The 26376-nt window shown below is 38.9% G+C and overlaps 1 protein-coding gene across 1 annotated transcript; it reads left to right on the top strand.

The window, feature by feature from the left end:
• The first annotated feature begins 3194 nt into the window (after window positions 1-3194).
• Window positions 3195-22326, top strand: LOC132144709 (juxtaposed with another zinc finger protein 1-like). The gene is made up of 5 exons (XM_059555260.1): window positions 3195-3537; window positions 19287-19359; window positions 20416-20612; window positions 21263-21432; window positions 21752-22326. Exons 1-5 carry the CDS (start codon window positions 3201-3203, stop codon window positions 21896-21898), a joined length of 924 nt encoding a protein of 307 aa, XP_059411243.1. The 5' UTR covers window positions 3195-3200; the 3' UTR covers window positions 21899-22326.
• Window positions 22327-26376: the final 4050 nt, after the last annotated feature.

Raw genomic sequence — 26376 nt, 5'->3', positions numbered from 1 at the left:
ACATCCAAAATATGGTTGTTGTATCTGTATCAAGACATTATAGAGATTTGACATAGATGTCAACTTTTAGAAGGGTGAATTAAAATAAACAGCTCTCGTGTGACTCTTTTCACATATTGTTATTTTCAAAACAATCTAAAATTTAATTCAGCCTATCATTAAAAATGCATCAACTACACTTTTTAGAATCTAATAAGCATAAACTGTATCTTTGGTAGTGTGATAGAAATGTTAAAAATGTCAGAGTGATGGATTCCAGTGCACTTTGCATAATCAAAGCAATGGATAGAGACTCTTTGTGTTTTCTAAGGAAATTATTGTAGTAAACAGATGTTTCTGACTCATGCTATAGTCAAAAATGTCAAACCACAAAGTGACACCATCTGTCAGAGATGTTTTATATGAACATTAAGGAGGAAAAATAGGAAGCCAAGATTTTTAAGCTTTTCATTCAGTAAAAAATATAAATATATCTTGATAAGTTTCCTCATGATACATTTTCAAAGTTTAATAGATTGTCTAACTAAATTGTGTTAAACTACTGAAAACATATGTCATGATTTTAAATATATGACAGAATGTTGATACATTCAGATTATTGCAAAACTAAGGGGTGTGTCTGATGTTCCGAACAGCGTGGTCCTTTTGTGGTAAGCACTAGGGAAAGAGTGAAAGAAAGTGGGAGGGAGAGAAAGAGAGCGTGATTCAGTAGTGTGCTCTAACTCAGAATGCTAGTAGCTGTTTCCTCAGCAACAACACAAAACAGGAAGTGATAATGATGTCACATCAAACTCCAGCCTTAGCTGACTCCTACGTCTATGAGTATGAATCATTCACACACAGAGACAATGCTGCAGAATACATGCACCCACAAGCCTCATATGACATCATCCATGATATAATTCACCTTAAAAAGGAACTGTGTCAAATTCACCTTTTGTTTCACCATTTGAAGAAATTGGTGATTTTTGCTAATTAACAAAACATAAAAATATAATTTACATTGATGCACAGTTTAACCGATTTACAAACGAGCAACAGCAGCAATCCATTACAGTTAAGAATAATAAACTAATATGAAATGTTGACTCTGAAATCAGAGCGATATGTGGTTATTGTTTTAATGTTTTCTCAAAGTTTTGGACGTTTTTGGTTGTTGGTGAATGAATATACTGCATGTGTGTAACAGGTCACACATCTGTTTGTAATTTTTCACATGATCCTTTGTAATATTTCAGTGTCTCGAGGTAGATTTCAAAGATTTACTGCACATGAGTGATACTGTAATGGATCACTCAAAATTTTGGAACTAGATGAATCCTGAACCCTTTGATATTGTTCAGTCATGTTGTTTGACCTGGCATGACCTCCTGACAGTTTCTAGCATCTGGTATCGGCTGCTTAGGTCTATCTTGTTTGAGGCAGATGGTTGCATTTACTAACATCTGGCTGGCTTTACATTATAACATTATATGGTACGTCCCAAACAGTTGTCTGTAGGCTGTAGCTTTTTCAGTACAATTTGATACTCAAGAATTGGTCGTATATGTACCGCATTAGCACAAAATTATGAAGCTGAAGAGATAATATTGTATATCAGAAGTAAATGTTTATGCAAGTCTATTTGTTTGAAAACAGCGGCATGGAAAATATTTGGTTCTTTTAGCCTCTCACTTATTTACATAGGCCAACGGCGAAGTACATTTATAACAGGGAGATTTAACGGTTGATTAACAAGTGATGGTCAGCACACAGTCACTGTCACTGGCTGATCAGAAGGGACATTCCTCCTGCTCCTTGTGAACACAGCACCTTACATGGATGCTTGTGTCACACCTGACAGATTCCCAGTCTTGTCAAAGTTTTAAAGAGGTTGGAGGTCGAAATTTATTCTTTAGTTAAAAAATTCCTTTTATAGGTCTAATACGACACATTATAAAGGAGTGTCATGACATTCTGCTATTGTGTAGTTAAATTCAAATATGCATGTTTATTAAGTATTTGTTTTAATTGTACAGTATTTTTTACAGCTAAATAAAAAATTTGCTGAAAGAGTCAATATGGTGGTTAGTTATACATTTACATTAATAATACATTAAATTACATATTATGCTGCAAAAGTGGCACAGAAGTTGGATACATTCATATTTAAGCACATGTACTGTATGCCACCCCTGTACTGACATGCATACACTCATGTGTGTAGGCTACACGGAGGTGGCATAAATGTACTTATGCAGGAATTACAATCAAACAAATCCTGTTGTTTTCACAATAGTGCTAAATTAAGTCATGCTGGGTCATGCTGCTAGTAAAATCAGTTTTATACTTTTACAGTCGAACAAGTGGTAAAGAGAAAGACACATGATTAATCGAAGTTCATCACAATAGCATTTCTACAAACTGTGGTAAATACTAATTAGAATGTACACAATGTTGTGGCACAAATAAACATGAATTAAACAGCATGAATTGTAACATAAAACCCTATAATTCAATACCATTAAATGCAAACTGTCACACAAGGAATTCTGGGAATGTCTATTTACAGTATTTCACTGTAAATGATTAGATAACTTGTTATTTTTCATAAACTGTACTTTTAACAGAATTTTACAGTAATTTATTTTCACAAAATATTTTATGTTATGTTAGTAGATCTAATATTATATTAGATCTACTACAGCAACGGCTACACCATTAACCAATGAACAGGTCTTTTACAGGTAAATTTAAGAGCACTTACAAAATATATATTTTTTTACAAAAATAAACAAAATGTTTTTAAAATTAATGTATACATGAAATGAATGAAAGTATGAAAATATATAAAACATCTTAAAATACATATGAAATACACGTTCTTACAAAAATGCACTGTACAGTAAAGTTAGTTTACACATACAAACAACACAAAGGTGTGAAATACATAGTATGAAAAGTTATTTTACAAAAGGATTTGGTTTATAAACACTTATAAATCACAGAGCCAGTAGCCTTTCTGTGGTAGTAATGATCATTTTAGTGTATTGAGTAAAAAGTTAATCGATTTTGCATTCCCAGGAAGTGATACTAATACACCTCACACTTTTAAAGCCTAGCTGGCAAAAGGTGCACTGAAATAATCAATAATACAGTTGCTTATGTGGCCCTTCTCAATCAAGCATTCCTCGTCTATCTCCTCTCAGGTGAACAGCAGCATGTTTGTCTCGCCGGTCCCTCCTCCTCCTCCTGCTCCTCCGTCATGCTGCTTTGCCCCCCATCCCCCTCCCATTGGCTGGCAGCCGTCTAAACAGATCCAGCTGCAATCACCGCCACCGCTGCTGCTGCAACGAGCTGCCGGCTATTTGATCACCCCCATCCCGCACAGCCTCTGCCTTCGCCGGTCTGCAAGCTCACGGACATCTGCCAACACATCCATTATGACGGGCGTCGCGGCTGCCTCCTTCTTCTCCAACGTTTGCCGGTTTGGCGGTTGCGGGCTGCATTTCGAGTCCCTGGGCGAGCTCATCGTTCACATCGAAGATAACCACATCGGTGAGTGGCGCTCCGGTTTCGGCCTGCCGTCCCGCTAAGCAGCTGCTCTCAAGGGCCGAGAAGGCGCGTCTCTGCGCCGCGCATTTGGCTGTGTTCTATGCAGTGACGCGCTAATTCACGTGTACGAACTCGCAGGAAATTTAATAGCATTAGCATTGACTCGATTTATTTAGGAGGCGATAGATAGTCATAAGCAGGTTTCGGCGACGGGTGCACGGGTTTGTGCACAGTTACCAGAAGCTGCAGGCCTGTATGTACTTATGGCAAGCCGGATTAACATGTATTGCTTGAAGAAACTAATACCCTATTTTGTTGTTAGCAGTGTTAGTAGTTTTAGGTTAAAGGTACAATTTGTAAGATATTTGCAGTAAAATGTCCAAAAACCACTAGGCTAGTGTTTTAGCTAGTTAGCTGATTACTAACGATATCTTTAATGTTTTCAACTACTTGTAAATCATGAGAAAATTCCCATTCTAAACAGTGACACGGGGCAGTGCAGTCGCCTGTCAATGAAGTTAGTTTACTGTCTGCCGCTGGTTCTGTTGACAAGGACAGCTCCCGTAAACGTAAGCTTACGGGCCAACCAAACGACCCAAGAGTTTGGGACAAGAGGAGAGAAAGTGCGAGGATCAATATCGGTGTTACATTTTCTAGATGGAGAGAGCTTCGCGACAAACTTTAACTAGAAAGAGATGCCTATCTCACTTGTGTTTTACTCAACAGGTGAGTTGTTTTGATTCGTATCTTTACAGAAAACATATGCTATTATAATGATCAACAAGATTAGTATTATGGGGCATACACGCCAAACGCCAAAAACGGCAAACGCGGGGCATCGCGTCTCTAGAACTAGAACTAGAACTCTAGAGTCTTTGCATTGACTTTGTATGTAATCTACTCGCGCAAATCATTGAACTCGCGTTTGTTATGTATGCCCAATTATTGTGTTAGAATACAACAAATCCCATCATTCCACCCTCCTTCTTAGCGTCATCAAACCACGCGATTGTTATTGGTTTGGTAAGTGCACCCTCTAGTGGCAGGTCCTACAACCTGTACCTTTAATAAATAAAAGTTGTCCAATATTGACTAATATGAATAATAATTATAATAATTTTTCAGTTTCTCTACAGTATATATACTATTTCACAGCATTACAATGTAATGTACTACTAGTACTTATTCAAATAGCAAATGTTTAATTATTACGTAACAGCACATAATAAATGATATATTTTTCTATGTACTAGTACTAATTAAATTGAATTGAATTGAATTCAACCGATTAACCTGGTTAAATAAAGGTAAAAAAAAAAGTTTATATTATAATATACAGTGTATATTATTACTTTATACAGTGTATAAAGGTTTAGATCACATAATTGTCATAAGTCACAGCTGGTTATAAAACTGTTTTACAGATGTTTTGTTCCCCCGTTCTTTTTTTTTTTTTGCCAGTTTTTTCCCCCAAGTTTTTTTGTCACCTGAACAATTTGTATTGAGAGTGAGGAGTCACGTGCCGATTTGGGTTGATTTGGGAGGGGTCTGAGCCGATCGGCCATGATGGTAGGACACGCTATCGGTTGCCCGGGGCAACGCCTTCAGAACTTCATAGAGGCGCGACTAAACATTTCAGAGCTCTTTAATTTTTGTGCATTTATTATGTCGGCGGAACAGAGACGGATCTACGAATACGAGAAAGAAAGGAAGAAAGTAAAGCAATGCGAAAGAAAAGGGACCTTACAGGAACCAGCTCACACCAAGCGCAAAACAGCGGTGTTTGGAGAAGTTCTCAGGCATCCAAAATATCGACCCATACAAGCTCCCTGCAGTGGCAGGGTTAGAGTTAGGGTTAGGATTAGAGAACTGGACCATTTACCTCCATGCACACATATGGACGTTGTGAATTATATTGTTTACGATGTAAGTCACCTTGCATTCACGCTGTTAATGGCTTTAATCTAACCAGGACATTTACATCTTCCAATCACACATTTAACTACCCTAGTCAACCCAGAACTGGTTTGTCCACTTTGCAGCCCCCAACACAAAAACCTGGTACAATATGTGTCATTGGGCTAAAATCAAATTATAACTAAACATACACAGCTTAACCCTACATCAAAACATGTTGGAAAAGTTTGTGTACATTGAACATCTCGTTACAATCTAGTGTTTACCAGACAGTCACAGTTATTTAAGTTACTTTGTCATTTTGGTCAAGAAGGGTCTGCTAAATGCAATGTAACTACAACACACTAAAACGCATGTGAATAAACTTACTTTGGCCAGTACAATGCTGTTTTCACCACCTGGAGGCTTGTAGATGTACCCAGCCACAGCAGAAAGCCTCGTAACTTTCCAAAGACTTGTGGCTTTTAAACTCCTTCATTGTGTAGTAACTTACACCAAAAACAAGATAATTTACAATGTCCATATATGTGCATGGAGGTAAATGGTCCAGGTCTCTGTGCCGCTGCAGGGAGCTCGTATGGGTCGATATTTTGGATGCCTGAGAGCTTCTCCAAATACCGCTGTTTTGCGCTTGGTGTAACCTGAAAAAAATCTGTATTCCATTGTTCCTATGTGTTCCATATGTATCGTGTGAGGTACTGGAGAAGTTTTTAATAGGGGTGTGCACGGATAGTCGAACATTCGAATATTCGTTCTGCTCTAATTATTCGATAAATAAAAATGATATTCGAATTTCGCAAAAAAAAAAAAAAGGTTCACAATAAAACCTAATTTTGTCACTTTCTGTGATTCTCCATGGCATATTTGAAGATGTATGCAAGCAAAAAAAAAAATTATGAATGAATTGGGGGCCGTTCACATATTGCGCCTAAAAACACGTGGAAAACGCTAGACGGGCCGCTTTCTCCTTCTTTCCAAAGCGCTCGGGCAGAAGCTCCTGAGCAACAATGACGCGCTCTCTCCATTAAGACGCGGAAATTTCAGCAAATAGCTCTGCTACTAAATTTATTTCAAAATGGCAATCCATATACAGCTATGATCAGCTGTTCCTTCATCTTGGCTGAGCTTTCAACGTTGTTACGGTAAAGGATGAAGCTGAATGTTTAGTTCTTGTCACATAACCTGTGGTGCGCTTGCGGCATTCTGAAAAGTTGAGATGTTTTTAACTCGATGCGGCGCGGACGCGCCTGGAAAAAAAACTCGATGAAAACACGAGAGAAGTAAGAAAAAAAATATTTATTGAACATTATCAGAACATTTTCCTTGATGCGAGTGGTGCGGATGCAAAAAAGATTTGCTGACAGTTTAAAAGTTTCAAAGTTAAGTGTAGGCTGCGTTCTACAATAGCCTAATTGCTGCAGGCTGCTTTACGTTTTTTCTTTGTTCACTTTTTTTTCTGTTCACTTTTTTTTTTTTGCTTTTAATCTGTACTTTTGTTTGCACGCATTGTTAAAGGTTTTCAGCTACAAAACATGATATGTAATGTTCAAGCTGATTGTATAAGCTTGTTCAAAATGACGGAAACAATAAATGTTGCTGAAAAATAACGTCTGTCTCATTAAACTTAAATTAAATAAACGAATATTTGAATATTCGTTTTTTGTGAGCTCAAATATTCGAATGTGATATTTGCGGAAAATGCCCATCCCTAGTTTTTAACGCAGCAGTAACTTCCAGGCATGGTAAAACAGTGCGGAATTGCAAGAACCTCCTCTACTACCGAGTTAACAACACACGTAAACAATCCTGTTTCGCCGCCGGTGTCCTGCCAACATGGCGGAGAGGGAGCTATAGAGGGGAGGGGCTCTGTGCTATGACGACAACTCCTCACTCTCAATATACAGTTCAATCCATTTAACGGGTTGTACTTCTGTCCCCCACAGCCTCGTTTTCATTCCTGTCAAAAATGAAACAAGGCACTATCCTTACTAAGATTTAAATGTAAAAATGGCTTGCCATGTCTCCCGTAATTAGCGCTTGCTGTAGAGAGCCATTGTTTATGCTAGTGTTGTGTATTCAAGCCGTCTGTCAAGTCCACAGGAATGAATCCGTTTAGGTGTTTAACAGTTACTTTAGGATTAGCATAACTAACTTACCTTTTCAAAGTAACCCCATGTTAGAGAATCACTAGCCTATATGAAGCCAAATTAACTGTATTCAGCGAAATCTGTTGTTGTTTTTCAGTTCTTGTTTTTTGCAATAATGTATTAAATGCATTTTGGTTTAAGAGTTATGCACTGTAAAACGTTGCACACTGTAAACATTTCAGCCCACAAAAATGGAAAACTTTAATTAAAGTGGTGCACAGTTTAAGTTTAGTGATTCATTGCACTTTTCATTACACCTTGAATTTAATTACTGCTAAAGAAAAAATACATTTAAACTGAATTGAATTACTGATGAAGAAAATCATCTGAAAGCTCAAGAAATATAGATCATTATGGTGAAAACATTATTACATTGTACAGTAACAGTATTGTCTCGTACAGTATTGACCTTACTCTGTCTGTTGTTTGTGTGTAGAATATTTGAATGCACTGCTGATCTGTAATGGAAATGCATGAATGTTTATAACTGATATGTAGTGCTTTGCTGTGCTGCTCATATCTATTCTGATGGCAGTGCTTCACTCAGATTCTCTTCATAGTGACTGCAGCTTTCACAATGGAAGGCATCTGTCAGAATGAAACACACCTGCACCCTAGTCTGTGTGTCAGGCACTGTACTCATAAAGATCAGTTAGTCTGATTTCCATCAGGAGTCACAGATCTGACTATTGGGGTTAGGGATTTGACCTCAGAGCTCTTGTTTTAATGAGCACAACAATGAAAGACCCCCTAGCCCTCCACACAGATCATTAATAATCAGTAATAATCCTATTGAGTGTAGACCCCATGCAGTGGCTTGGTTTGGCAGTTTGCCAGCCATGAAGATGATTGTTAAAATTCATAGAGTAAATTAAAGAGTTAGAACTAGTTTGTTCTGCACTATTAGTGTTTTCAGTGGGTGATTAATGTTAAAACTCGACAGGGACAACCTATATTTTAGACAAGTGGCATATAGAGGAGGATACAGACTCTGTCTGCATCTCCTGGATTACATCCCATGATTGTCTCCAACTCTTCCTCTGTTTCATCGCTTTAAGAAATCATACACACTTGTAACAAATGAAGTATTGGTAATGGCAGGTCATTATTTAGGCAACAATTGTATATTTACTGACATAAAGTGATAAAGAATGGTAAAATGCTTACAAACCTATTTAAAACAAAGGTTCTTTGAAAATAGCTGTACCATGTATGGCCTTGAATGACTTTTGACCTTACGTGTAATCTAAGAAGCCCTGATTCTGTATTTAGTTTAGTCTTGGTAGTAAAAGCTATTTAGACACATTTTGCATACTATATCAGAACAATGTCAGGGTTTGCCATTCATTTTCAGTGTTTTGTTACTATTTATAGATGAAATATTATTATTGTGCATTTATCAGTTATTAATCATTTTGTTCATACCTTTCACTAATATGCTTCAGGTAAGCTGTTTGAGAGGTAGATGAGAGAACATTTTTTGTCCTCAAAGTACTTTAAGTGATATTAGGCAAACAGACAGGTTTACTCAATTGAGATTACACAATTACTTCCGGAATATAGTGCGTTATTACATTGTAACAAACAACATTGTTTCAGATGATAAGACGTCATGTTTGTGTTAGGTCAGTCGGTTTCTTTGTTACACCAAGTGTTTTCTTGCAATACGATTTTGAATTGTTGTCACTTTCTTATCTTATTTGGATTCCATATGATGTTGTTTGTGTATTGTGTGCTGATTCTTTCATTTAGTTTTTCTAAATGCAAATGGTGTAGGGTATATGCATTTTCATTTCTTTAGTTATCAAATAAACTGTTGACATTGTAAAATAATTACATGAACTGCCTTATCCTGCTTGTCTTAATTGTTCTTTAGACTGATCAGGTTATATTTGTGGGCTACAATTTGCATGCAGTCGGTTTTGACTCGCGAGTGAATATAAAGTTACATGTAATGTGATGTTATGTAACATTGCCTCCTTGCGGTAAGATTGTGGTGTTTTTAACCACTTGACTCGGTGCGGTGGACAGACGTTTGCAGACTGTCATAAGATCTGTGCACATTTATATTATGTAATCAAACAGTACCAAGAAAGAGCTGTCATGATGCCATGTATAGAAGACTAGCTTAAACTATATATTTTGACATATAGGCTAGCTGAATAAAATAAGAGATTCGACTGACAGATAGGTATCGCAGGTATCAGAACAACCCAGCTGTGCGTCTTTATATTCGTCGGGATGAATGTGAGAAAGAGATAACATGCAAACACACACTAAAAGGAAAGTTCATTGGATATATCGGTTTATAGTTGTCTAGGCCGAAAGGAATTTCGCCTGATGTCATACCCTCCCGGGATAGTCGGTCCTCCGGGTAGTCGGACCTGTATTTAAGTTGTTGTTTAGTGCTGTGGCAGTGGACATTTGTTCAGACATGCCCGTTTCATTTGCTATCTATTGTATTTCCATGTTGTAGGTAACAAATGACATCATTTTAAACAACTGAAGTGTTACTCTGTTATGTCCCGGGTTTGTTGTAGTCTCTTATCGTCTGCGTATTGCGTCACTGTAAATACAACTAAATTAAACGTAGGTGAAACATCTAAAAAGGTTTTAGTAAAACACTGAAAGGGAAAAATAACAGAACATCTGGCGGAAATGTTTTAATGGTCACCGTTAGCTCCTAAACCATAGGTAAACAGTAACTCAGCGCCATGTGGAACTCTCTACAGACATTTTTTTTTTGTTTAACCTAGCATACATCAAAAGTTTTAGATTTATTAATTTAACCTTAAAAATAAAACTATAGGGCACTCGGAGTACTAGATGGGCTACTTGAACGTGTTTCTTTCAGTGACCAGAAGATGTCAGGCTTGTTACACAATATCCTTTTGCTCTTGTCGCTAAGGGGAGTGCTAGATTTTTTAGATGTAAACCATAAAATATCGACTGGCTTTGTAAATACTCATGTTTTATTCTCTTAAGGCCAAAATGGCCTAGTATACCTAATAACAAAGTTCTCATTTATAGCGTTGAGTTTATTTTTTTTTCCATATTGATAAGGAATAATCATGGCAGATTTATCACTAAGGATCTGTTGCATTTTATTTTTCCAGTAGCCTATTGTTCCTGTTTTTGATCTGCACAGTGATATTATGTTGAACATTTAAACAGGCTAGTTCTTCGAAAAAATTTGAACTTATACAATTATTATTATTATTGGACATCTACGAATAGTTGCAATAATAGTTGATGAAATGTGACAAACTAATTTCAAGAAATAATAATTATAATTATAGAAGTTAATTCTGCTTAGCTCTGTTGAGACCATTGTGATTTTTATTTGTGTGTGTGTTTATAAGAGAAAGAGTTGCATTAAATGGCTCGTCAGGCTTTTTTATGAGGCAATTAGTGAGAGCCAGTGGAAAATCCATTATTCCAACTTTCCTAGTCCCACCCAAAACCCAGTGTGCGTTTGTCTGTATGTGCCGGTGTGCATAATTTGTGCATTTGTGTGTGTGAATGCTTATGTTTTTGTTTCCTTTTTTCATGTGTGTGCTCGTCCTTGAGCTTGCGTGTGTTTGTGTGTACATACGGAAGTGTTTGGAGCATTGTATCCTGCTGAGGTCTGAGAAGTGTAATTACAGCCTCGTTTAGAGTTCTCTCCATCCCCTCCTTCCTGCCTGTCTTCACCCCTCCCCCTTCCCTCCATCCGGAGACCTGCTGCTCTCCAGCACATTAAAACACTCCCCTGCTTTTTAATTAGCCGTCTGGAAAACAAACACAGCATTCCTGCATCGCTGCTCCATGCCAGGCTCCTCTGACTTTTGCACACACTCACACTCACACTAACACACACATATTGCTTTCTGATGGTTTTTGTGCTGTATTCCACCACAGGGTGGCACATTTGCTCTTCTGGTGGTTTCAGAGCCCTCTTGAAAAGTTTCCAACTATTCCAAAATGTTCTTACAGGGATGCATATCTGTCTAATTTAGATCCACCTGATTCCAAATCAGTGTGTAGAACAGCAGTAAATAGTCCAGAGAGGATTGATAGGCAGAGGATTTAATGATATGGCTGTGAATAAAAGGCATGTTTATTGGAGAAAGTTCTTTAATGTCCTCGCAGAGGGACCAGTATTATTAGCCCTACATAAAGATTTCACAGGGATTTAATACTGGTCATGGCCCATTAAAATGTAATATTACTGCTACTGCTTGGGACAAGTGGTGCTTTCAACTCTACTTCCTGCTGCCGTAAGAATGGTTGTTGTTTGTACTGAATTATGATGGCTGTTATTGGAAGTTTATGATTTTGCTAAATGTGAAAATTAACTCTGGGGCGTTCAGTTTAAGAGGCACTGAATGTTAAGTGTTCGTGTGTGTGTTTCTTTCTGCTTGTGTATTTCCTTGCTACTTTTCCCGTGGAAAGACCTTGTGTGCCTCCATTTTCTAGGTAAAGGGAAATCATAAAATTGGAAAACATTAACTCTGCCCTCCCTTCACTGTTCTGCACCTGGCAAACATAATTATACTTCACCCCTACACACATAATTCTAGAATTAAGTTGCTGAGATTTAAAGGAATAATTCACCCTACAGAAGTGAAAATTCTGTCAACATTTTCTCACCCTCATGTTCTTCAAGACCCATATTAATAGTAAAGAACTTTTATTTTTCATATAATGCATTGAAAGTGAACCAAGACTGCAAGTAAGATTCTGAAGTATGTTTCCTAAACAAATCACATGAGTTTATAAGGCTTGTAATTTTGTGCAAAAGTCATATTGACTACTTTTTTATTTTTTATCACGCTTTTTATTATTCAGATTTTTATAACCCTGGTATCCTCATCCTCTTTCTTTGTGATGAAATAGAGTAGCATAAACATTCTTCAGAATGGGTTTTTTATTGTTGCAAAAAAGAAAGAAAGTCATAGTAGTTTAAAACCATGTAAGGGTGAGTTAATTATGACAGCTATTTAATGACTCTTTATTGTAGCTCTCTAAACTGTTTCCGCCACAGAATAAAAATAATAAAAAGTAATATTTGTTATATATAGTGATATAATAGTGAAGATTTGTTTTCTCGCAATTCACAGTTTACCTCTTGCAATTTGCAGTTTTAAGAAGGCAGGAAGAAGTCAGAACTGTGAGATTAGAAGTCACAATTACTTTCTTATTTTTTTTCCATGTCAGAAACAGGCATCCATAATAAACTCATAATTTTCGACACACTGAATATAAAATGTTGATGTTTTGCATGGATCTCATTAATTGTAGATAACTCCAGAAAGGTTCATTTGTGACTCTAATTTGTGTAAAGCTATGGGATTGTATTATAAATTGTAATAAAATACTAAATGCATAAATGCTGGTGTGCAGGTAAAATAAAATAAAAAACACTCAAGCTTAAAATGATGTTGAACCTAAGCTTGAAACTGCTTTTGATAGACTACAGGTAAGTATTTCCTGTTTGTAGTATTTTATTTTAACCATTTAGTTAAATTAATTTTCATTTGTTTTTAATTTAGCAGTTGCTTTAAAACTTGAAAGTGCACACCTGCAGCTAAAATGATTTGGGAACACTAATAAACCACTGAAGACCACCTCAGTGGACCACCTGAGATACACAAATGTGTGTGAGTGAGGATGTGTGTCCTTTTTATGAGGTGAGGAAGGCCTAATCCATGCAGTGCAGTCACCAGAAAGCACTCTGATGAGATTAAGGCAAAAGCAGACACAGGTAGCACTCTAGACTGGTTTCTTTAAAAGACATCAAGGAAACGTAGCCTACTCTGTGCTGATTTTTACAATTCATTTGTGTTTTGGGATTCAAGTCATGCTATTAAAGATTGTGTGAAATGTGACAGAGTGCCAAACATTTATATTCGCGTGCGAGATCTGGCAAGTTCTGCATAGCAATAAGTGTGCAAGAAGACATTTCTCCATGTTCAAGGAGAATAATGGTTAAGCGAACATGGTGGAATGCTTTTAATGGCTTGGAGTAAGACCTCGTTTAGACATATGGGACCTATTATATACACTGCCTGTTATACACAAATATAACTGCACACACGCATGCAATGCGACCCATTTGAATGCAAAAAAACGTCTCAAGGTTACGAATGTAACCCTGGTTCCTAGAAGGAACGAGACGCTGCGTCAAGCGCTTTGGGGAACGTCCCTGACGAGAATATCGTGTGCAATCTTTCCAATGGAAGGGCGTGACGTCACGGGCGGGGTGACGTAGCGACCAGGAAGCTATAAAGGCACCTGCCACGCAGCTGGCTTCAGCTTCGAGTAGCGAAGCAAGCGCCGGCAGGGATGCCGGGAGTATGGCTCTGCGACACAGCGTCTCGTTCCTTCAGGGAACCAGGGTTACATTCGTAACCTTGAGACGTTCCTTTTCAGGAACTCGAGCTGCGTCAAGCGCTTTGGGGAACGATGTGCCCATGCTACCAGACTTCCAAATCCCTGCCTAGTGTGTATCCGAAGAGCACAGCTAAGACGAGAGAACAGAAGAGCACGGAGTGGCTCGCATATCAAGGTCATAAAATCTGGCAAATGTAGAGGGTGTGGATCATCCCGCAGCGTTGCAGATGTCCAAGAGGGACACACCTGCTAGAGAGGCCTTAGAGGCAGCCATACCCCGAGTGGAGTGAGCCTTGGCTCCCAAAGGAAGGGGAAGACCAGAGGACTCATAGGATACATTGATAGCCTCGACTATCCAACGACTAAGGGTCAGATGTCTATCTGATATATCTTGAATTGGCTCGAATGGAGCTTTACAGAGAGCCTTTAACACCACAACCAAGTCCCACAGGGGAATATGGGACCATACTGGAGGTCTCAGCCTCAGTGCACCGCGGAGGAAACGTGTAACTAGGGGGTGTCTACCCACTTACTGACCGTTGAAAGGGACGTGGTAAGCAGCTATGGCCGCCACGTACACCTTTAAGGTGGAGTGAGTTAACCCCGCAGAGAGCCTAGCTTGGAGAAACTCAAGAACTGTACCAACTGGGCAGTTAACAGGGTCAAGCTGGCGGTCTCTGCACCATGAGGTGAAGAGCTTCCACCTCAGGGCGTACAGTTTCCTTGTAGAGGGAGCTCTGGATTGGAGAAGGGTCTCAACAACCTCGGCTGAGAGACCGGAAGCTATGAACTGTGCCCCCTCAGGGGCCACACCCACAAATTCCACAACTCCGGGCGAGGGTGAATTATTTTGCCCTGCGCCTGAGAGAGTAGATCTGTCCTGATCGGAATCTCCCATGGAGAGCCGTCGAGGAGAGAGATCAGATCTGCGAGCCATAGCGGGCCCGACCAGAACGGGGCTAGTAATAGAAGACAGACCCCGTCCCGGCATACTCTCGCCAGAACTCCCGGGAGCAGAGCGATAGGGGGAAAGGCGTACAGATGAAGCCTCAGCCTGGTCTGTACCATAGCGTCCAGTCCCAGAGGAGCTGTATTAACTAGAGAGAAACAGAGGGGACATTGCGATATCTCTTGAGTAGCAAAGAGGTCCAAAAACTCTCCATATCTACTTCACCACCTTGGGGTGAAGCCCCCCGGGCCTCGGCCCCTGTCCCAGAAATATACACTGCTCCGAATGAGAGGAGTTTGTCCTGGGACCACAGAAGGATCTGGTGTGCCAGCTTGTACAAGGGGCGCGAATGCAGATCTCTCTGGCGACTGATATAAGAAATCGCCAATGTGTTGTCGGTGCGCACCAACACATTGTGACCTCTCAGGTCTGGGAGGAAATATTTCAATGCTCGATGCACAGCTAGCATCTCTAGACAACTGTTATGCCATGTCAGATGGCGACCGCTCCACAGACCGCGGGCAGGATGGCCACTCATGACCGCACCCCAACCGGTGAGGGACGCGTCTGTCGCTAGCGTTACACGGCGACCAAGAGCTCCCAGCACCGGGCCCTGATTCAAGAACCAAGGTTTCTTCCACATGTCTAAGGCACGAAGGCATCGCCGCGTGACCTTGATAGTTCATAATGGATTCCCCCTCGGGGGAAATCCCTTGGTCTTGAGCCACCACTGTAGGGGTCTCATGTGCAGGAAGCCAAAAGGTATCACGTTGGACACAGCTGCCATAAGCCCTAACAGTCTCTGAAACTGTTTGACAGTGAGTGACTGGCCTTCGTTGACTCTCTCGACTGATGTGAGGATCGACTCGATCCGAGCAGGAGACAGACGTGCCTGCATCGTGGTCGAATCCCACACTACGCCTAGATAGGTGGTTCTCTGAACTGGAGAAAGTACACTCTTCTTGGCGTTTAGTCTCAAACCCAGCTCCCCCATATGTGCGAGAACGACATCTCGATGTCGAACCGCCATTTGCTCTGATTGAGCTACAATCAACCAATCGTCGATATAGAATGCGGATGCCCTGCATACGGAGGGATACCAGAGCCGCATCTACACATATCGTGAACGTGTGGGGTGAGAGTGCAAGGCCGAAGGGAAGTACTCGATATTGGTAGGCTTTGCCCCCGAAAGCGAACCTCAGACAATTCCTGTGTTGTGGAAGGATGGATATGGAAGTATAGGTCTTTGAGATCTATTGTGACAAACCAGTCCTCAGATCTGATTTGAGCTACAACCTGTTTGACAGTGAGCATTTTGAACTCGCTGGAAGCCGCTGCACCCTGAAACTCTGGCAGGGTTGGCAGACCCACCTCCCGAGGGCACTGAGGTGAGATGGTCACCGTGTAATGAGGTGGACAACGCTCTACCCCAGTAGGGGCCGCCCTCTGTAGTCGTGACCGAAATGCGTCATGACTTCTTGGCCGTGGACCTCCCAGCCTGAAGTACGCTCCATCGGATTCGGATTAGGCTGAGAAGTCACTGGCCCAGAGCGTTGCTTCAGCCTCTGGTCCCGAAGCGGCAACGCTCTGTTTGTACACGGAGGGGGCTGCTCCCGCCCAGGAGTCCCTCCAGTACATCTAACTTCATGAGTCAAATAACTGTCATTATATTACTCAGAATTTAATGCAATCAAACAATCAGATAAGTAAATATGGTCTGGATTGTGATACAATACACATTGAAGTGATATATTGAACTTCTCGAAGTTAGATAACAGTCATTAGATTCCTCAGAATCCAATGCAATCCAACAATCAGACAAGTAAACATGGTCTAGATTGTGATAAAGTACACATTGTAGTGATATATTGACTTCTCAAGGTCATCATATTCCTCAGAATTTAAAATAATCAAACAATCAGACAAGTAAACACGGTCTAGATTGTGATACAATACACATTGAAGTGATATTAACTTCTCAGTGTCATTAAATTTCTCAGAATTTAATGTAATCAAACAATCAGACAAGTAAACACAGTCTAGTGATAAAGTACATTTGAAGTGATAGAACTAACTCCTCCTTATTAAATGAAGTTTAAATAACCAGACACGCAGTTGGGTATGGAAAAATTCACATCAAAACTGAAAATGATGTAATACACGCGTTGCCTCGACAGCGCGCAAATAGCTTAGTCACACAAACAATATTAATCCCCTTGGAGATTAAATAACTGCTCATTAACGCTGCCCGTATAATGTTAGGCATAACACTGTTTGTTGTATACTGGTGCTTATGCAACTTTATGTTTGTGCAACTACAAGCTTGCCGACTCCCTCCGTGTCAATCTCCTCGGAGAAAGAAAGGCAGAGCGTCAAGCCCGATGCTCGGGGGGGAAGAACCGAAGCTCGGGCTTCCGAACCCCGGAATCGGGCAGATCTGGTGGGTAAGGTAGGAGATAAGGACGTGCCCGTCTCCATATTCTCCAGCAGATCGATCTGCGAACCCAACGAATGCCGGTGCCGCTTTGCCTCGGCGAAAGCGGGACCGGCAACCCGAGGAACGCTGGCGAAAGGCTCACTTCTCGAAGAGAGCCCTCCGGGATCGAAGCGCACGTGAAATCATACGCAGCGCGCTTTGATCCCGGGCAGACCACGCACAGACCGTGTGTATCCCTGCCTCTAACGTTTAGCTTTGTTGAGTAAGGAGGAACACACAATCTGAACGCGGTCTGGATTCACCCTTCAGATGCCAGTCTTAGCTTTGCTCTCTGACATACTATAGCTACTTAAAGGAGATAATAGTGACAAACGACAATAAATAAGACTGACAAGACAGAAAGACATGCACACACAGAGCGCTTGCTGAAGGACAAGAAGCTGAAGCCAGCTGCGTGGCAGGTGCCTTTATAGCTTCCTGGTCGCTACATCACCCCGCCCATGACGTCACGCCCTTTCATTGGAAAGATTGCACACGATATTCAGAGTCGAGGTGTTTCTCAATGTCAAGGAAGGATCCTTGGAAGCCAGTATTTCGAGGATGCTACGTCATCGACATCCGTCGAAGGACTGTTCCAATGTCGAGGATCCTCGGAATTTCAACCAAGGACTGAGTCCTTCATTCGAAAAATATCCCATACACAGGAAAGGATGCATATGTGTATCCTTCGCGCTCTCAAATCATCCACAATCCTACGCAGCTTTGCTATCTTGTTCAAAAATTCAAAAATGTCGAACGTTAGCGGAGTCGGAGCGTTAACGGTTTTTATTTACGTTACCAAACATTTGTTATAACTGTAGTAAATATAAGTAAAGTTTAACATTTAAATGCCAGTACAAATTACTACCATATTGATATTGTAAATAATACAAATACAAATGGTTAACTGAACCGGACCTGTCATTTAACTACTGTTAGCGTGCTTGCGTCATCTGCATTTCTTTTATAAATAACTAGTTAAGTTGTCCAAAGTAATTTAACGATACCATTCACAGCGTTATTCAAACGGACCTTTTCACTGACGTAATGACGCAATTACGTGCACTTGACTTACTAGCCTGTTCCATTTACGTGTTCTCCGAATGCTAAAGAGGAGTCTCGCCTAGCCTCTGAAGGAAGTGACTTGGAAGGACCAGTCCTGCCAAGGAAGTATCCTTGACATTGAGAAACACCCTCGGTCTCATCAGGGACGTTCCCCAAAGCGCTTGACGCAGCTCGAGTTCCTGAAAAGGAACTGCTTTCCTTTTTCTACTTTCTCCACATGGTCATTGAAAATAATCATGCAGAATGTGCCAGCTTCATACACACACACACACACACACACACACAAACACTCATACACTTTTCTCTTTGTGAGGTCTTCTGTTCACCATTTATGTTTTAATGAGCTCTAAGAAGCAATTAACATCTTACAATTCACACACACTCTCTCAAATACAGTGTGGTAAACAATGTATTAATTAACTAACATTTTGAATGTTTACAAATAAGATAAATCCTGATCAGTGTCATCATATGGGACTTTTGCCACATAAGGGCAGTCTCAGGCCATGATTGAAACTATAACCAGAGTTGGTAGAGGAACCTTTGAAGCATTGCCTGGTGGCCTCAGGCAATGGAAGCTGCCTGCTGTCACAAGTAGAATGGAAAAAGTGTGGTGGTTGGGTCTGCAGGGCATTAGGGGTGCTTTTTTGACGAACGTACAGTAAGCACAAAGTACTGTTTCAGGCTGCTGCTTTGTCTGTGAGCATCTATGTATTATAGCATATCGAGCCATAGCTTTGACCTACATGTGCATATCTTTATCTTCAGCTTTTTCTGTGTTTTGCAGTCTAAAGCAATTGTGTTTTCTCTATTCCTCTCTCAGACACAGATCCCAGAGTTCTGGAGAGGCAAGAGCTGCAGCAGCCCACATATGTTGCTCTGAGCTACATTAATAGGTATGTTGAAATATTTATATACTAATTTGTGTAGTAAAAATATGAATAAATGCACTACCATTCAAAGTTTGGGGTCAGTAAGATTTAAAAAAATGTAAAAAAAATTGTAAAAGTTAGTTCGTTTAGCAAAATGCGTAAAAATGTGACTGAAGATTTTGTAATGTTAAAAAATATTCAAATGAATGCCTTTCTTTTTAACTTTCTATTTATCAAATAATCCTGAAAAATAATTATTATCATAGTTTCCACAAAATTTAGCAGCATAACTGTTTTTAACTGATGATGATAAGAAATGTTTCTTGAGCATAATTCAGGATCATGTGACACGAAAAACTGGAGTAATGGTATATGTGTATATATATATATATATATATATATATATATATATATATAAAATGAGATATCTATCTATCTATCTATCTATCTATCTATCTATATAAAAATATGCTTTAAATTGATCAAAAGTGATGATAAAGTCATTTATAATGTTATAAAAGATTTCTATTTTAGATAAATGGTGTTCTTCTGAACATTCTATTCATCAAAATAAAACTGAAAAATTCTACAGCTGTTTTCAACATGTTTTTTGAACAGAAAATCAGAATATTAGAATGATTTCTGAAGGATCATGTGACTGGAGTAATGGTGCTAAAAATTTAGCTTTGAAAAACAACAAATAAATTACATTTGAAAATATATTCAAATAGAAAACAGTTATTTGAAATAGTAAAAATAGTTCAAAATGGTTCTGTTTTTGCTGTACTATGGATCAAATAACTGCTGGCTTGGTGAGGAGAAACTTCTTACCATTCAAAAACTTTTGACTGGTAGTGTATTTGCAAGACAACTAAAGTGCAATGGGAAATTTCTGTAACAATGATATACACTTGGGAGGTCAGTACAGAAGGTTGACAATTGTATTTGACACATATTTTAGTTATCCATTTCCAAATGTAGCTTTTGCCGTTTTGTCATTTTAAAGAACAATAGTCCTCAGGTGCATCATTACCTGCACATCAATCTATTAACAAGGCCTTTTGTTTGTTTTTTCTTCAGATTCATGACTGAAGCGGCACGCAGAGAGCAAGAAACTCAGAAGAAGAAGGTCCAACCTAAAATTGCTATATCAGTCACCGGAGGTGTATCACGTAACAGTACGGCCACGCCCCCTCGGCACAGCAACGGCAGCCTAACTCCACCCGTCACCCCTCCCATCACGCCCTCGTCCTCCTTCCGCAGCAGCACACCCACAGGTGAATGGAGCACGTGTGTGTGATACTACACACTTTAGATTTAGATATATAAAAACAGCTATTTGAAATATTTCTAACTCATTAGGAGTGTTTGTAATACTCATGGAGAATTCACCGGCTGCTGATTTCTAATGTCATTTCATTTGTTATAATTAAGTCTGAAATTTTCAGATTTATTATGGTTTGTTGCATTTGCTATCAGAGAGGTAGTTCCCCCTAAACCTAAAGCCACACTGATTGAATGAGTGTGTGTGTGGCTGTGCTGAAAAGTTTCCATTGGTTTAAATCCAAACTTGGGTGATGTCCATTTCCTGTTTGTTTCATAATGTACTTGTCTTTTAATGAACATTAAAATAAGCCTGTAATTATGTCAGTGTATTTTCTGTGTTAAGAAATACGTCAAGAGTCAGAAGCATAAATAACCGACTGCCGGTTAGTTTTAGTTGAATTCGATTTCTTTCAGAAATATTAGATCTAACCTGAACTGTGGGGGGAAAAAAACCCACATTATGCTCCTAATGAAGAAACACTGGATAATTGGAGTAAAAGGGCACATTTGCTTTCTCAGCTCTCATTAGTTCTTTCATCAGCTAATATATGAAGCAAATAAATGACTAATTAAAGAGTTAAACTTCATTGGTGTGCCTCAGGCAGTGAGTGTGATGAGGAGGAGGTGGAGTATGAAGACTCTGACAGCGACGAGTCCTGGACTACAGAAAGTGCCATCAGCTCAGAGTCCATCCTCAGCTCCATGTGCATGAATGGGGGCGATGAGAAACCCTTCGCATGCCCTGTTCCAGGATGCAAGAAAAGATACAAGGTAATGCACTCACAACTCAATATATATATATATATATATGAATCTTAATATGAATATTAAGTATTATTGTGGTATTAAGAGATTTAATGTGTTTATATTTTGTTTTTTATAATAAAAATGAATAATAGCATATAACTGCAGTATCATCTACGATTAAAATGCAGAAAACAAAAGCTGTGGCTGGTTACATTATAAGTAATATAGATGATTGCTTCCTGTTAAAGTAGGGAATACCTGCAGGGGATTGTAATAAATGTTTTTTCTGGAAGTGCTTTCGACTTTACCTCATTCCCGCTTTTACTTCTGTCTTCTCTTTCAGAATGTGAATGGTATTAAGTACCATGCTAAAAACGGGCACAGGACGCAGATCCGTGTGAGAAAGCCCTTCAAGTGTCGCTGTGGGAAAAGCTATAAAACCTCTCAAGGCCTTAGACATCACACCATCAACTTCCACCCACCTCTGTGATACACACACCATCGTTTTCAAGTGTACCTAGTCATCCTTTCATTTACATTTCTGGATCACATGTAAACTGGGATCGAATGCTAATTTCATTATTATTGTTTTTCACTTTTTTCTCTTTATGTATGTGATTTTATATATACATGTAGATATACTTGAACATTTGCACATTCCATGTATATCATTTCTTTATTGCTTTTTTTCCTTTTCTTTTTTTGTACGTAGGTAACAGTCACTGATAAATGAAAATGACTGTGCTGAAGATTAGGAAACGACGTAAACATTTTTTTCTGATTTTAAAGACTATTCAGAGAAAATGGTTTAAAATCAGAAGAGTTAAGAAATTCTGGATAATTTCTTTTTGTTCATCAAACCTATTAAGTGAAAACTACAGTGGGTATGTTGAAACATGTATATATATGAAATTATATAAAGACCAGAGGTGGAAAGAGTACAAAAATATTCTACTCAAGTAAAAGTACCATTACATTAATGAAATTTTACTTAAGTACAAGTAAAAGTACCAGTCTAAAAATCTACTCAAGTAAAAGTAAAAAGTAGCTCATTTAAACTTTACTCAGAGTAAAAATTACTTAGTTACATTTTAACAGTGGGAGGGAGTCAAAAATGGGACAGGCCAAGGGTGTCAAACTCAGTTCCTGGAGGGCCACAGTCCTGCACAGTTTAGATTTAACCCTAATTAAACACACCTGATCCAGCTAATCTAATCATTTAGGTTTATTTGAAAACTACATGATATGTGTGCTGGAGCAGGGTTAGAACTAAACTCTGCAGGGCTACGGCCCTCCAGGAACTGAGTTTGACACCCCTGGTATAGGTCTATTAATCTCAAACGAGTTGTTTTTAATTAAAGGAATCAGTTATTTAGAATAATAAAACATTTGGGCTGTTACCAGGCAAATCAGTATCAACAAACTCATCTTTTAATGCAGAAGATTCATTGGAAGTGGCATTTAGATGTATTACACTGTTTAGTGCAGGACAAGAATGCATTTAACCTGCAGTTACAAATGCATGAATAATGTTTTGATATACAAGACATAAAATGTTGAATACTCATTTGAAATGATAAGAAATTAATTATTTAAAAAAAATCAAAAGATACTTTAAATGTGAAATTAAAATGGCCAGTATGTGTCAGCAAGTCACTGTTAATAAGTGAGTCATTGCGACTGAACCGAATCATTTAAACGGTTGATTCATTCAGGAACGAAACACTGTCACGTTGCTCAGAGACGCAAAACTGTGCTTTGGTGGCTGTGTTTGGAATTATTTTCTGTTGTAGAAATAGAGCTAAAAAGGCAATATGGTGTCTAAAACGCAAGTCTCTTAATTAACTTTGGAATTTTGGAGGAAAAGACGGCATTCTTTGTGTGATTTTTATTAAATATATAAAATTATATAAATATGTGAATTTTCTGCCCCTATATCTTCAATTTTGTGATCATGCTAAATGCATTTTAGGAGACTGAATCACACAGTGAAAGAACGCACTATAAATGCGCGTGCACATCATTAAAACAAAAAACATGATATTATCGCAGATGATATATATAGCACACTCCTCACCACTGTCTTTTTGGCTAATTTGTGCAAAACCTCTTGCTAAAATGTCAAAGCTTCATTTTAACCACCAATGCAACGATGCAATTATTTAGCTTACCTCTACATTCTTGCGAAGGGTTGATGTCTTGTCGAGATTTTATAAGCTGCTAGTTTGGTCTTCCTAGGCAAGTACAGCTTACACTGCATAATAGAGCATACATATGGCCAGGGGTTCACTTCATTTCCTTCGAGTTCAACTTCAGAATATGACGGGGTTTCGTTTTCAGCGGTGTCTGCACCACTAACGCCTGTTTTGACCGTCTGCATCTTTCTTGTGATTTTAGCGCCAGTTTGCCCTCCTGCCCATTATTTACTGACGTAGTTTCCAGCGAGCGATTTTTTTTTTTTTTTTTTTTTTTTTACTCAGTAATTAATGTGTTTTAAAATGTAGCGAAGTACAATACTTCAAACAAAATATACTTAAGTAAAAGTAAAATTGCAGATTAAAAAAATTACTTTAAAAAGTATTAGTACACAAAAAAGCTACTCAATTACAGTAACGCGAGTAAATGTAATTCGTTACTTTCCACCTCTGATAAAGACACATTTATATATATTAGTAGCTAAGTTGTATTATCCAAACATTTTATTTTCCATTATATATTTTGCAGAACATTTATATTCTGTTTTATACAAGAAATGTATCTCATCTTTATGGACTTCTTTTTTTAATTACATTTCATATTTTTATTTGCTTTGTAGAGAAGCAGTCTTTTATTGTCTGAATTGGAAGGACATTGATCTCAGGTCACAATACAGCTGCCAACTTTCAGACAAACATACCAGTAAACAGGAAAAACTAACTTCCGCTCACGTCGTTCCAGAACATTCCACCCAGAATATCCAAACGGCTGATGTTACGCAGTGTAAAGTTACCTTTCCAGATTTCTTTTGCATGCGGCTGGCATGCAGGCAGCACCTTAGGTGTGAAACTGAATTCTCTGCATGTGGCCTTCTCCAGACGACTGCAAGCAGTCACATGGTTTCTGTCTAGTTGCATTTGAGTTCTGAGCAATATTTGACATAATGAACCCTGAATGAAAACACACTATTGTTGAAGCCAACAATAATCGCATTTAAAATGCGCAATGCAACATCAGCTTAAAGAAAGACAAAGAAGGGCAGATTTTTTCAGCCCCGCTCCCCTGCTGTTACACCAGCAGTGCAGAAGTGCCAAGTTATTCTTCCCCAACAGAAAAAAACAAAACAAAAAAACATGGATGATCTGCCAAACACACAACGGGTCACATCTGGCTATCCGTTTTGGTGCCTGTTAGCGGAGGAGCCTTAAAGAGAACCTAAACTTCTCTTTGTGTACTCATCCTTGCAGTATTTTTTGTCAGTTTTAGCTCGTACTGTCTTGATTTCGGTCGTTGCTGTTGTTTATTTTTGACTCGTTTGGGACTGTCCTCGTGGTTGTGTTTGTGTAAATGTATTTGTTAGCCTTCTGCTTGCCTTGTATTGTAGGCTATGCCTTGCTAGCATGACACGACCGCTTAGCTGCTCTGCTGTCTCTTGGCTTGTAGTCTTACTGTTACAATCTTTGTTGTCAAAAGTATTATATCATTACTTTATATTGTTCCTGCTAGTATTACAGTTCGATAGTGCCAGATGCATAGCTACGCCTGAATATATTTTCTCAACTTTAATTCTTGAAAGATTTTTGCATCAGTCCTGATGTCGGCCAAATAAAGCATACCACGGTTTACAAATAATGTATTTAGCAACTGCTTAGAGTTTAAACCTTTGGTGCAAAGAAGGACCAAGTAAGCTTTCCTATCCACTAGTCTGTTTTTCTTGGTTAGGGTCGGTCAAATGAAACAACATGGACCAAAAATGGCACTGCCAAATCTCCAGATATGAAGCTTAGAAAAATAAGGTGCTGTTCACAGTACAGTGGTGGTATCATATTGTGTTTCCATGGTTCTTTGAAATGTCCACCATGGTATTTATATGGCTTTTTGTGGTACATGTCCAAAAACATGATAACACACTATACTTTTTTGTTAGTGGTAAAAAGATAGGACACAGAAATTCAATACGGACAAATTGTTCCATATATTTGGACCAGGTTCTGTATTTAAACACTAATATCTTGGATTGTCACCATCATTTCTTGGGAAAAAAAGGCTTGAAGTTGAATGAATGGGTAGTTACTGTAATTTCGATGCCAAAAACTGGAGCTTGGGAATGAAGGAAGTGTTGGATGCCTATTTGTGAGTGACTCATTGTAGATGACTCACTGTCCTGTTATTTTCCGATTCATCCGGTGTCATGTTTGTTTGTATGTATGTGTGTGTATTTTTGGACGCTGTACCAGTAACCACATTTGTACCTCTCTTTGGCTACAGTCATTTGGTCTCAGCATTGACACGCAAACTAGAACCTGTTAAACGTGATTTTATTGGATAAGATCCGTGTGATTCCTCACACCTACAATGTAGTAATGTGATTGAGATGCATTTATTTTGGAGGGAGTTTGCTATACTATATAGTGAATGTATCGTATTGCAAGTCTTTTGTAAAGTGCTTTTGAAATTATATTTTCGTACTGTATGTTTTTGTGGAAAATGTTTTGTGGAACCGAGGCAATTTGTATGTGAGATGATGTATCATGTGTGCGTGTTTGTGTGAACGAATGAGAGACTCTTTTGAGACGTCTTTATCCTCAAGCTGCAATGTAAACTTTAGGACAATGGTACAAAAATAAAGAAAAGCAAACAAGCGTGTTCCCTGTTTCCGTTGATGTAATGATTGATACAAGGACAAATGTTCAGTTGAATGAACTTGAGCTGTAGCATTCTTTATTAATAAACATACACTTGATACACACAAACACAGAGCAACCCAAAGTT

Source organism: Carassius carassius, chromosome 8 (assembly GCF_963082965.1).
Source record: "Carassius carassius chromosome 8, fCarCar2.1, whole genome shotgun sequence".
In the NCBI taxonomy this organism is placed as follows: domain Eukaryota; kingdom Metazoa; phylum Chordata; class Actinopteri; order Cypriniformes; family Cyprinidae; genus Carassius; species Carassius carassius.
This window is presented reverse-complemented; position numbering and strand designations above follow the sequence as displayed.